General features: G+C 43.3%; 1 protein-coding gene across 2 annotated transcripts in view; it reads left to right on the forward strand.

Annotated features, from left to right (window-relative positions):
* Positions 1-5569, forward strand: part of MYRIP (myosin VIIA and Rab interacting protein) — a 140811-nt gene extending 135242 nt beyond the window's left edge. For both annotated transcript variants that reach the window (XM_084902844.1, XM_084902845.1), the window contains 2 exons: positions 164-270; positions 3741-5569. In XM_084902844.1, the coding sequence (XP_084758970.1) occupies positions 164-270; positions 3741-3773 (140 nt within the window). In that variant the 3' untranslated portion in view covers positions 3774-5569. The remainder of the gene's footprint in view (positions 1-163; positions 271-3740) is intronic.
* The last annotated feature ends 8005 nt before the right edge of the window (positions 5570-13574 follow it).

The raw sequence follows: 13574 nt of genomic DNA on the forward strand, positions 1-13574 counted from the left end.
TATTTGGTTCATTACGAAAAATGAACACAAAGCCACCGTCAAACCCGCGGACCAGAATGAAATCCTAAGTCCAGAGCACAAGCCTGGGTAATCTGGACCCCTGGTCTTTCTTCCTTAACTGTCGGTCCAGCTCTGGGTGACATTCTCATGTGTTTCCTTTTAGCTGAGAAAATGGAGGTATCTTCAGTGACCAACACAAAAACATTCAACCGCAACTTCATTCTCCAAGGCTCCTCGGCAAACAGGAAAAGCACCACCAAGGACTTGCTGGTAAGTGCCATCTCTGTCCTAAAGCCCATCTCTTTCCCCAGAGGTGGTACCTCCATTCTGTAGCCCTTCAGTCTGTGGCTTCCCTGGTTGAGCCCCAAGGCCCATCTTTTCTGAATGGTCTCATGGCCTGTTGCTGGGGGTGATGGGGATCTAAGAGAGGTGACGAACCCCCTGTCGGACATTGCCAAACTCTCTGATGTATGGATACAGCCTCGCAACTGCATATCCACCTCCTCGTAGGAACCAGTTTTGATATAAGAGAAATAAAAATGTGGGCACATGAATGTAAGGTCGGGTTGAGGTGCAGGAGTCTATGCTGTTTTTGAACCATACTCACTCTTCCTTAAATTTCCCATCGGCCACGAAGGTCCTGAAAAAAGGCAGCAACTGCCCCTAAATGAGGCAAACAAAGGGACAGAAGATAATTTGCACAAACCCTGGAGGTCATGTAGAGGTCGAGGAATAATAGATTATTTGCCTAAACACCAAAATATGCTTCAGAATTTTGGCTTGATGCTTGATGCTACTTATAAAGGATGTGACGATCCAGCTAAACTGCCTCAGTAGTACCATTATGCTACCGGCAGACAGTGTCTGGCGTGACAAAACCAAAGCAAGGACAGGTATAACCTTTGACCTGTCACCTGTCACTCCCTTCCCCTCGTCTCCTGTCTCCTGAGGGCAGCACCGGGTAACGGGTAATGGTGCAATGCGGGCCGTGCCATTTTGAATTACAACCACTGCGTCTTTAGGCCCCCATGGCCGCGTGCAGCCTGCTGCCTTCCTTCTGCGGCCAGCCACTACCCCCGACCTTTCAGAGTCCAATTACCTTGCTGCTGGCTGTTTCTTCAAAGAGCTAAAAGATTCATTATTACACTAAAAGGGCAGACCACCAGGGCTGGGGAAGAAACCTGTTATAAATCAGGTGGTTAAAAATAAATTACCTTTCATGGAGCTAGAACATAGATCGGTGGTTGCCAGGGGCTGCGGGGACGGGGATAGTAGGTGAGAGATCTTACTTTACAGCGAGGGGAAGCTTTTGAAACCACAGAGGTGGTGGCGGCACACACTGTGAACATACTAAACGCCATGGAACTGTTCACTTCCAAGGGGTTAATTTTATGTGAATTTCACCTTAATAAATTATTTCTTAAAATAAATTACCTTTAAATAACAAGTTAAACATGAAAACATGGACAATATTTACTAAAGAAGTGCAAACAAAAATGGAAATACTACTTTCAAGCAACGTGGAGTTTAAGACAAGAAGCATTTGCAGAGAAGGCAAGGAGGGAGGGTGTTTTAATTTTGGTGAAATAAAGTTGATAACTCATGAGCCTTCCTTGATTTGGGAAACAATAGAGCAAGACAATTTATTATCCCATGGTTGGTGGCTTGAAAATTCCCTGAATTAAGATATTTATTTAATTGTATATTTTTCAGCAGGTTCACTTTCTTTCCAGCCATCGATGGGCCATTTATAAAAGCTGATTTTTATACCAGTTACAAAGGAAATCTCAAAAAATTCCAAAAGGTAGTCAGTATAAAACTACCTGCTGTGACCCCGATGACAAAAATAATCTAGAACAGTACACTGTTGAGTAGAACTTTCTAAAATAATGGAAAGGCCACTTGTGGTAGCCACACGTGACTACTGAGCACTTCAAATATGGCTACTGCCTTGGAGGAACTAATCTTTACATTTTCACTTAATTTTTAATTAACCTAAATGTAAACAGCCACAAGTAGTTAGTGACTACCATATTAGACAGAGCAAATCTATAATAGAAAATTAGAACAAAAGTAAAAGTAAACAAAAATCCTATTTTGATTTATAAAGCATACACAACTATATGTTTATACAAACATACACATGTGCACACTTTGACACACACATTTCCAAGGAACTATGAACTAAAGAGCAAAGTAAATCCACAGAGCACTTAGAACATGGAAATGTTACATATTGAAACAGATGGGATCCGTATAAAACTACACTAGTCATATTTATAATATTAAATGTTTTCTTTGTTAGTAAAGAAGGAAGAAGCAAAACTAATGAAATAAGTCATTGAATTTCAGACATCAAAGATAAATGTGATAAATGCAAAAACCAATTAATTAAAACCAGAGAACTATAGAAATTATCATAATTGAAGAGTTTGTCCTTTGGAAAAAATGCAAAATAGAATTTCTTTGTAAGCCAAATCAAGAAAAAAATAAATAAAAACATGAGACTATAAAAGAGATATATTGATAAATTTTTAAATATATGTGATGTAAAACTATATTAATAAATTTTAAAGTCTTAATTCTAATAAAATCAGAATATTAGTGAAAAATAATTAAAGAAATAAAATTTTTTAAATTGATTAAACCTTAAAAAAAAGATTCTCTGGCCAAGTGATTTAGCTGATAAATTTTGAAGGAACAGTTAATTCCCAGGCAATGTAAGTCACATCAATAGTTTAATAAGAAAAGTCATTTCTCCAATTAATTTATGGTTTAATCCAGTTCTCATAAAAATCTCAGTGGGACTTTTTTAAAGTTCACGTAGGAATAAATCAGAAAGAATAGACAAAATCATTTTTGCAAAGTTAAAGTGATTTTCCTGACAGATTTTCAAACAAATTAAAAGCTGTAAAGCAGCGATTTTCAACCTTTTTTATCTCAAGACACACATAAACTAATTACTCAAATTCTGCAACACACCAAAAATATATATATATTTTGCCAATCAGACCAAAAAAATAGGTATAATTGTGATCCATCACACTGGATGGTTATTGTTATGTTGGCTGTTATTTTTTATTTGACAAGTTAAGGCAGTGGTAGGCAAACTCATTAGTCAACAGAGCCAAATATCAACAGTACAATGACTGAAATTTCTTTTGAGAGCCAAATTTTTTAAACTGAAACTTCTTCTAATGCCACTTCTTCAAAATAGACTCGCCCAGGCCGTGGTATTTTGTGGAAGAGTCAAAGAGCCGCATGTGGCTCACGAGTCACAGTTTGCAAACCACGGATCTAATGGAAGGGCGGTCAGCACCCCTGACTAAATATTCAGAGACTGCATGTTTTAAAAATCCTTGCTGCATAATGGTAGAAAACTGCTTCTATAAAGGAATTAGTGATGAGTGGGATAGATTAGAAAGCTCAGATACAGTGCAGGCACACAGAAAATGTATTATGTGAATCTTTCAAAGCATTAGGAACTAGTAGGGAAGGTATAGATTTTCTTTTTTTGTTTTAATGTGCTTGGAAAACTGGCCAAGGGGTGGTAGTGGAAAGGGCACCTACTTGCTCCTAGTCCATGTACCCAAATAAATTTCAGGTGGTAAAAATGCACCAATTTTTAAATATCGTGAACCACTTAACTGGTCAATGAGCATGAATACCCTCAGCCGTTCCCCATCGCCTCGCCTCCCTCCTGCCACGTGGCTGACCGTGTGCTCCTTGTCTGGCCTCAGGAGCCCGCTCTGGAATCCGCTGTGATGTATTAGTGCCACGGAGCTCCACTGCCAGTGACCCACTGCCTCCGGCGTACACGACAGTGCCTTGACCCAACAGCCATTGACTACTGGATGGATCTCCACCTGAGGAGAGGGCCTGGGGAGCCGCGGTGCCCAGGGCTGTCCTGATACCTCACCCAGAGAGCGGGCCCAGGCATCGATCGGCGTGGCGGTCCTGCCCGCTCTCTGCCTCAGGCTCCTGGGAGAAGCCAGGACAGAACACGGAGATGCTGGCTTCGCACAGCAGAGCTCCACGTCCAAAAACGTATCACATCCCTGTCTGCTTTGCTGTGTGTCGTCTTTGTGATTGTTTTTTTTGTTTGTTTGTTTGTTTGTTTTTATCCTTTTGATTCAACCAGAATGACATATCAACAATTTGTCCAAAGAAAAATGGTTGGGGGGGGGGGGGTAGGGGTGGGGGTGGAGGGAAGGGAGATGGGTATCTTCATTTAATTCATTATCAGTTCTTATTCATCTCTCACAAGCATCTTCTCTTGCAAATGCTGAGGGAAAAGGTGAAGATGCCCCTGTGAGAACACTGGGACTGTCCCAATGGGAGAGTGCTCGCCCATCAGGCATGCAGGTCTCCTTTCAGCCACCCCCTTCCTGCTAGGCCCTCAGCCCACCGCACCACCAGCCATTCCCACTGCTTTGCGATCACCAGCCACAGAATAGAACGCTCTGCCTCACCCATGCCATGCCCAGGCCCGTTTGAAACTACGGCTCATTGAGAATTTAGGTTCTTCCTTGGACTTCCTGAGACTTTCCCCACTCTGGAGTGGAGAGGGGCTTGAGAAAGCCCATCACTGGCTTAACTTTAGGGCACTGTCCAGAACCAACGTGACATAGGTTAGTGATGACCGCCTCTGAATGAGGTGTCGCTCAATGCATTCTCGCAGACTATAGCCACAGGAGAAAATGTCGTCCTCCAAAATCTACTTCCCAATAAATATTCAGCCGAAGTAGTAAAATGACCGTAAAGACAAAAGTAGTTAAGGAATAGCCAGAAAACTTAGAGGACAGACTGTGAATTTAATGGACACAGAGTTGACACTCACTCTATGTTTCAGGTCTCAAATGCATGACTGTGTAGACTGTGTTTATGAAAGCAAATGGAACTGGAATGTCACTCGATCAATCATTCTGCTAATATATTCTGAATCTAAGGAAGAAGGCAAAGATGGGAGGCAAGGGAACAGTATGACATATGTTTATTCTTCTTCTCATTTGAATCCTTAGAGCGACCCTATTCAGTAGGTATCGCCATTTTTTAGATTTGGAGACTGAGGGCCATAGACATTAATTTGCAAAGTCACGCCCGGAAGCCGAGTGTAATTAGAATGCCTCACGCTGAAGAGCCTCCCTCTGTCTCTGTGTTGTTTCCAAGTCTATGTTCTTTTGCTGGTAGGCACATTACCAGACCTGACTTGCCGCTGATATGTGCGTTGTGGTGCATTCCTGATGGGGGTCTAACTACCTTCCAATAATTACTCTTGCTGATGCTGTATGTCTTCTCCAACAGAAATAATGCCTTTGAAGTAAAGTAAATCTTTGGTCTTTCATTCTGTTGGTATGGTTCAAAGCAAACAAATTCAAATTTGAAAAACACAACAAAAAAAGATCTGGTTCCCGATAGAACGTCTTTCTTTAGGAGGCACGAAAAGCAGCATTGTTGTGTTACAGTGTTAAAATATTCCGTTTTCCTTGACGAAAATGTGTACTGTGTGAGCCTTGCAAAAAAAAAAAAAAAAAGAAAGAAAGAAAGAAAGAAAGAAAAAGAAAAGAAGCCTGCTCTATGGCTTTTGAATTTTTATAAAGGTTTTCTTGTGCCAAAAAAAAAGTACAAAGATTTAATTTACTATTAAAAACCATAAGTATATGTTACAGTTCCAGAAGAATTATTTTGTCATCAAGTGATTTTGATCTTCAGTGTCAATATTTATATTTAGATTAATTTTTATAAATGAAAATATTTTAATGGTTTGAGAAAATGAGGATGACAGGACCATTTCTTTGATGACGTCTGAAAGTTATGCTTGCCTTCATGTTATATGCACATTGCCGAGAATTACTGTCAAGAGAAATGATAAAGAAGTAAAGTCATTTATGAAAATAATGTTTGTAGGTATGTGATTTTTTTGTTTGTTTGTTTGTTTGTTTTTTGCTTAGGAAAGGCTGGGAGAGAAGATGGGCTAGGGAAAGAAGTCAATGGATAGTCGCCACAGGGGCCAACATTCAAAGTCACAGTTGCCCTGTACCCCAGTCCTTCCAGTCACCTCTCCATGGCTTGTTCTTCTGAGAGCAGAACTCCCAGCAATCACCTCTACTGAGTGGTCACCCAAGTAAGACCAGCAATTCTCCGGCAGAGGATCGGAGTGAGGGCTTAGGAGTGGTGGTGTGATTGGGCCTCTTAGAGGACACTTTTGATCACCATATCATGGAGGGGTCCTACAGTGGCTAGTGGCCAGGGATGCTCCTAAACATCCTACCGTGCACAGGACAGCCCCCCACAACAAAGATCATCCAACTCCAAATGTCAGTCGTACTAAGGCTGAGAACTTGGGTTAAAGAGGTAAGCCTGGGCATCCGTGGAGAAGCCCCTGCTAATCTCTGCCGGGACCCTGTGGCTGAGCGGGGAGCAGGTCAGGAACTCCCCTGGAGTCTTGCACAGGCTCAGGGCCGTTGTTGCTCCTCTGCGTCTGGCCCGTCCGGAACACTGAAGCCAGACACTGTCCCCCGCCGTCCCCGCCTGGGAATAGGAACCCTCCACTAACCTGAAATGAACGTGTGAATGAAAACCACCTTTCTCTGCACTGCCGTTAACGTGCCTGGCGCAATGATGTCCGCCACTCCCGACAAACAGGCTCACACTGAAGCAGACTGGGCATTTCAGATGGGTGAGGTGTGAGGTGGGGAAGACAATATCAGTAGACCCATCTGAAATCCTCACCAGGTAGCATTTCCTGGCCAGAATTCCTGATTTCGCCATCTTCCCACTCCACAGCCCCAACCCCATAAGGCAGCAAGGCAATAAAGAGGGACTAGTTGTCCTCAAGTTACCTGAGCATTCAGCCTCTCTAACCCAGAAGCCCCGAAAGCATGCACTGAGCAACCAATCTGCATGGACCACCTGAGTATGCTAGAGAATCCATCTGAGTCAACAATTTGAGTAGCAAGAGTGATCGAAGCTAGGCTAAAAAATATACACAGCTCTGCTTGCCTTGAGGTAAAAAGGAACAGTGTAAACATAATGTTTTCCCCTAAGAAATAAGTGCTTGATTTTCCATGACACTCACACACACACACACACACACACACACACACACACACACACACAAATGTGACCCAATATTCAAAGCATAGAAACTTCCAGAAAAAAAACTAGGCCTCACTCTTAGACTTTCTACTTACCAGCCCTGCAGCCAATCACCTCATGTGTAAAATGGGGTCACAGATCTCTTCCTCATGGTGTTGTGAAAGGTTGAATGAAATAGCAGATGAGAAACCCTTCAGCAGAATGTTTGGAAACTATAGATACTCAACGCTTGTGTCCTCCTTTTTCTCTTAGGATAAGAAAGTCACTTAAATATCAGCACCATGACTTATTAAGAAAATTGTTTCGCCTCGATTTTTCTATTGTTAGTAGACAAGATAATTGTTCTTCCAATATCCACTCCCTCTAACCCCCTAATTCTGGTAGGAGTGCACTACCCCGCCCCACTGAAGACAGGCTTGACCATGCCACTTGCCTTTATGGTTGGTAGAGCGTACTTCTTTGTCTTAGTCTGTTCAGGCTGCTGTAACAAAACACCAGAGACTGGGCACTTTATGAACAACAGAAATTTATTTCTCCCAGTTCTTAAGTCCAGGATTAGGGCGCTGGCTGGACCCCCGTAAAACCTGTTGCAGACTACCTACCTACACTGTTTCCTCACAATAGTGGAAGAGCTCAAGGGATCCCGCTGGGGCCTCCTTTTATAGGACACTTACCCCAAGCCTGAGGGAGGAGCCCTATCGCCTCCCAATGGCCTCACCTCCCAACATCATCACCTTAGAGATTAGGTTTCAACATATGAATGATGGAGGGACACAAACCTTGAGACCACAGTATTCTCCAACCCTTGGTTTGGATTTGGCCATGTGACTTGCTTTAGCGAATGAGATGTGAGAAGAAGAGGTACAGAAGGGGCTTGAAATATGTGGATGGAGTTGGGTTTGTCCTCTTACATGTTGCCATTCGCCATGAGAACATGGCACAGGGAGCCCACTGGTCCAAGGGCCAGACCCAGACTCAAGATGAAGCTTGCAGCCAAGCTCAGTGAGCCCAGCCGAGATAGCAGAGCCACCTCAGCCAACCTGCAGACGTGAGCAAGAATAAGTCACTGCTTTGTGACACCATCAAAATTTGGGGTGGCTTGTTATGCAGCAGTGCTACCTGAAAAGATAGTTTTACCACCTTAGTATAGTCCTTGTGTTAGAGATGACATGAAGACGAGTATAAAAGCAAACGCAGGTGTCAATGGTGTATATAAACAAACAGTGTGCTATTTGTTTTTGGTGTTTCAGAATTTATATATGAAGCTTTGGTTACATTTTGGGCAGCGCATCTATCTGTCTCCATGTGTGCTTGTGTTGATCTTCCACAGAGGTTCCTCTATTCACTGAAATTTTGGATAAAACTTTCAAGTACCGGAGACATTTGGTATAGTCCTTTAAAAATAACTTCTCGCATGATGGCCGCTCTCTTTTCTCCCAGAAGCATTCCCCATACAAAATTTGCATTTGACAGAACAGTTGGTCGCGTGAGCCTTCTGTCTCTGCAGCCGAGTTATAATTATGACAAAGTGCAGGTAAACAGAGATGCATTTAAAAGAGCTCTCTAAGGACTGGAGAACTTTAATATCCACTTCAAACACTGGAAACCTCAAAGACGTTATTCAGGTGGATCCAGTTTGTTGGAATCAAGTCCTAAAATAGAGAAAAACTTTTGTATCAAAGCTATCACGTTCGATAAAGATGAAAGATTTAAGACCATGCCTCTCAAATTTTATTTATTTATTTATTTATTTAAATATATTTTATTGATTTTTTACAGAGAGGAAGGGAGAGGGATAGAGAGCTGGAAACGTCGATGAGAGAGAAACATCGACCAGTTGCCTCTTGCACACCCCCTACTGGGGATGTGCCCGCAACCAATGTACAATACATGCCCTTGACCGGAATCGAACCTGGGACCTTTCAGTCTGCAGACCGATGCTCTACCACTGAGCCAAACCGGTTTCGGCTTGCCTCTCAAACTTTAATGTGCAAATTCTGATTCAGCAGGCCTGGGATGGGACCCAGGATGGGGCATTTCTGACAAGGTCCCGGCTGATACCAGGGCTGCCGGCCACACTGTGAGCAGGGGGGGTTCGGTAAGGTCCCTCTGAGAGTCCCCCGCAGAACTGAGGCCCGGTTACCCACAGTGCTAACCTACGTGTCACTGGCGCAACTCTTGTGACGTTTCCTCCCTTCATTGTCTCACGTCCCCCTCCTCGGCATGTGTCCTGGGGTCACGGCCTGCTCTGGGGAAACCCCTAACCACATCACTACCCAGGCCCAAGGCAATAGTGAGGCTGTAGGTAGGTGCTCACCAGTAGGAGGTACACGGAGGCCAAGCAGAAAGGGAAGGAGGGAAGGAGAGGATGAAAAGGCCCCAGGTTTCTCACCAGGGCTGGAGGGTCAGTGGCAGCTCCATTAGCTGAAACGGTGGAGTCGATACGGAAAATAGTAGCTCTTGCTTTTGCTCTCAAGTTGGCTCAAATTTTTGTTTGCACTGATTCTGCCATCTCCACACGTTTTAATTGGCTACCCGGGAAGACACCTAAAATGGTCATTCTGAGTAACGAAAAGGGGTCGTTCAGGACCTGGCGGTACATTTCCACCGTTATTTGTAACCCAGCATCCCATCTGCACAACAGGGCGGCTGAGTTATAGCTAACAATTGGTGTTTGCACGACATCCTAGCTCATGCATGAAAACGAACCTCATTCCATCTGTTTTTTCCTGCTAATGGTCAGTGGTGTTTCTGCAGGCTAATTACAGCAATTACATCGAAAATAATGTGTTTATTTTGAGACGCCAGATTTGGTTTTTGTGACTGGGTAGTTTTAACAAATACACAACTCTTTCTAAGAGGGTAAAGGTCTTCACTTTTTATCATCTATTTTAAAAAAAAACAAAAGAAACTACACACCACATGAAATCTCTTTCTGAAGTTCCCATGGAAAATGCTATTGAGGATATTGCCTGTTACATGGCCGGGGGTCCTTTAATTTTAATTGTGGAATTATACTCCAAGAAGCAATGACATTTCCGTCCAAAATCTGCTCTGTTACTGACAGCTCTGCAAATTCTCATGTTTTTATTAAGCAGCATTATTATTATTATTAAAGAGGCCTAGTCCGCAAAGGGAATTAAGGTGAGTTGAATTAAAGAGTAGACTTTTTTTTACTTAATTTAATGTTTTATTACTGTGTTGTATACCTAAAACACTAATAGTGTATGTCAACTGTAATTGAAAACATATTTTATACTGATTTTCTTACAGTCTCCTTGTCCTACCCTTTTCCCAAAGATGTTTTTGGTAAAGAATAACTTCCTTTTTTAAAAAAAAATTTTTTAGCTTAAGGAGAAATTCTAATGCATTTCCTTTTTGCTCATCACTTATTGCAACCATGTAACCCAAGTAGAAATGAGCTGAGACCCTCCCTGATCTCGTGAATGTTTGAAAACTGTCCTCTCTATTTCGGCTCTGACGCCTCATCTTGACACCATGATGCCACTGAGTGCAATTATGGACAGAACTATCCCCTCTGCTGACTACCAACCACTCCTCACCCAGCCCCTTGGGTGCCTACTTCTTTTCCTTGGCTTCCAGGCCATTGCCATCCCCCGATTTCCCTCCTGTTTGAAACACTGCATTGGCACAGTGTGAGTAGACAAGGAGCCAGCCAAAGAGTTGGAAATGGTGTGATCAATGACATGGAAAAAGGCCAAGAGAGTGTGATCTCATCGAAGTCAAGAGAAGAAAGGAGTTGTTCACTTCCGGCCTGCTGCAGAGGGGTCTGGTAAGGTAAGAACGGGGAGTGGCACTGGGTTGGCAATAGGGAGGTCAAGGAAACGTGACATGAGTGGCCTCAGCGTAGCAGTGAAGACAGAGGCCTGCTTGGAGGGCTGGGGAGGAATGAGTCCTAGCAAGGAAAGGAGACAGGATCAAGGGAGGCTATGGTTTTTGTCTTTTTTAAGATGGAAGATCCTGGAGAATAGTTGCATCCTGGTGGATTGAAGAGAGAGAGAGAGAGAGAGAGAGAGAGAGAGAGAGAGAGAGAGAGAGAGAGAGAGAGAGAGGAGATTATAAATGCAATTTCCTTGAAAGAGCAGCAGAAGAAAACTGGGATAATTCATCTATTTTAACAAGGCAGACAGTGGTACAAATGGAGGAAGGTCTGGAGTTTGGTGTCTGGGTGAGGTTTGCAGAGCTGACTGCCCATCTGAGATCTGGGTTCCCGAGTTTAGGATGAGGGTGGCTGAGGAACACAGAGACGGTGCATGGAAACTGAGTCCAGACCCGGTATCCAGCATGCACTCTGTACCAGCTGTTCCTCTTCTCCCCGTGAGTATTTCTTTCTTGTTTGCTTATATGAGATTCACTCCAGTCAAAAAAGAAACAAGATCTGGGGTGAGGTTGTTTTATGAACATTAAAAACCCATTAAGTACAAACCATGTTTACAATAAAGTAAGATTAAACTTAAAGTCGTGAAAATGTAGAGCCTGGGCCTAAGAACCTGACAGAACATGAAGAGGAGGCCAACAGTTAAATTGCATTTTGTGAAGATGCGGTGCCATTGATCTGCATCTGGATGTGGCTGCCCCAGAGCTGTGCGGCCTGTAATGTAAGCTCATGCGTGGTTGGCCTGGGATGACGTACAGTCGGGTGGTGGGCGGACGGTGACATGGTTATACGGAATCTATACAATAGCTGCTGGCTTGGTTCAAAGAGTAACAGAATCGATTAAGTAGTTTTTATATTAAAATGAGCTAAGAAAAGAATTCAGGGAAGCTATTATTACATTGAAAATACCGGCATAAAAATTTGAGACTCAGAAAAGTCAATGGTCTACCATTGAAATAAGAAGCAACACTCTCCCCTATCACCCCATTTCCAGAAAGTTCTAGGATATCAAATAACACACAGCTTTCACCCACCCATTGTGGTCTTCTGCCCTTCCCTCACTGGGAAAAAACGGGGACGAGGGGTATTCTTGGAACTTAGAATCAGGTGATCAAAATCAATTTTTTTTTTTCATCTTATTGAAATGACCACAGAGCTTACGTCCTTTAATTTGTTGATATATTAGGGTACGGGTGGACCATCTCTTCACAATGTGGTAGAGTATCCTGTCTGTAACTGGAAGTTAAACCTCAAAAAATAATACTATGCCCTAACTGGTTTGGCTCCGTGGATAGAGCATTGGCCTGCGGACTGAAAGGTCCCAGGTTCAGTTCTGGTCAAGGGCATGTACCTTGGTTGCGGACACGTCCCCGGTCGGGGGGGTGCAGGAAGCAGCTGAATTGATGTTTCTCTCTCATCGATGTTTCTAACTCTCTATCCCTCTCCCTTCCTCTCTGTAAAAAAACCAATAAAATATATCTTAAAAAAAACAAAAAACAACACTGTGGCTTCCCAAAGGTATACACAGTAAGTATCCCTTTTCGAAGAGCTTTTTGGAAGTTAACTGGCTCATGACCTTGATTTCTACCTTTCTTTCCCAGGCTGTCAAGGGGGCACAGCGCCTCCATCTGAGAGATGTGAGGTCTCCCCCTCCTCTACTCAAGTTCACCAAGTCTCCACTTCCCTCCTGAGTGTCCCATGGACTCTCTGACCTTGCCGACTAAAAGGCAGCTCCCAGGCGCGGTCTTGGTTATATTTATGTTGTAAAGGCCTGTTGCTCTGACGTGTTAAAGGACTCGGGGTGTGGAGGGTTCCTCAGCCCCTGCCTGGTGAACCATTCTCTGCAGTCAAATAGGTTTCCGGGGACATGATTTTACTTTTGACCTTCGTGAACACTGATAATGAGTTTTGCTGTAACGGAATCCTATGTTCAATGATAAGTCAAGGAATGAAACCCTTCTTATCATGGATGGAATGTTTCCTGCATTTCATTTATGTCACACGTTGCTAATAGAACAACCAAGTATGACAATTCAAGGTTTTCACTCACTTCTAATGGACCTGAACACTACCAAGTGTCTAAAAGGTCTAGACATATAGTGTATTTATTGTACCTTTTCAGAATAAAAATAGATGGTACCTATTGCTTTCAATGTACAGGTATTTCGCCTGAAAAAGTTTTCTGGGGAAAAAAATATATCATGACAGTATATTAATTTGAAAATGTAACAAATAAATGAAGCTAATAAGCTCTGTGAATGTCACGGAGGCAGTAAAAAGATCCTAGAAAGAGCCTCTTCTCATTTTGTGTGTGGGGGGGTGTGCAGGTAGTGGGGGGAGAGGGCAAACTATGGATGAAGAAGGACCCAAGGCCCTCACCTGACAGCACGTCCTCATGACCAGCAGGCATCAGAAACAGCTGCATAAAACCCACCATTGTCCTCAGGGTGGGCACGGCGCTGGGATGCTGGGTAATACATCACAGTGTCCCCTTTGTGAGGGCCCGCAAAAATATCCCCTGTGCCTCAGGGCCGGGCAGTCATTCCTCCTGCACAACTGGTACGTTCTCACCCTGTAG

This window comes from Pipistrellus hanaki (assembly GCF_964339955.1).
Source record: "Pipistrellus hanaki genome assembly, chromosome: 13".
NCBI lineage: Eukaryota > Metazoa > Chordata > Mammalia > Chiroptera > Vespertilionidae > Pipistrellus > Pipistrellus hanaki.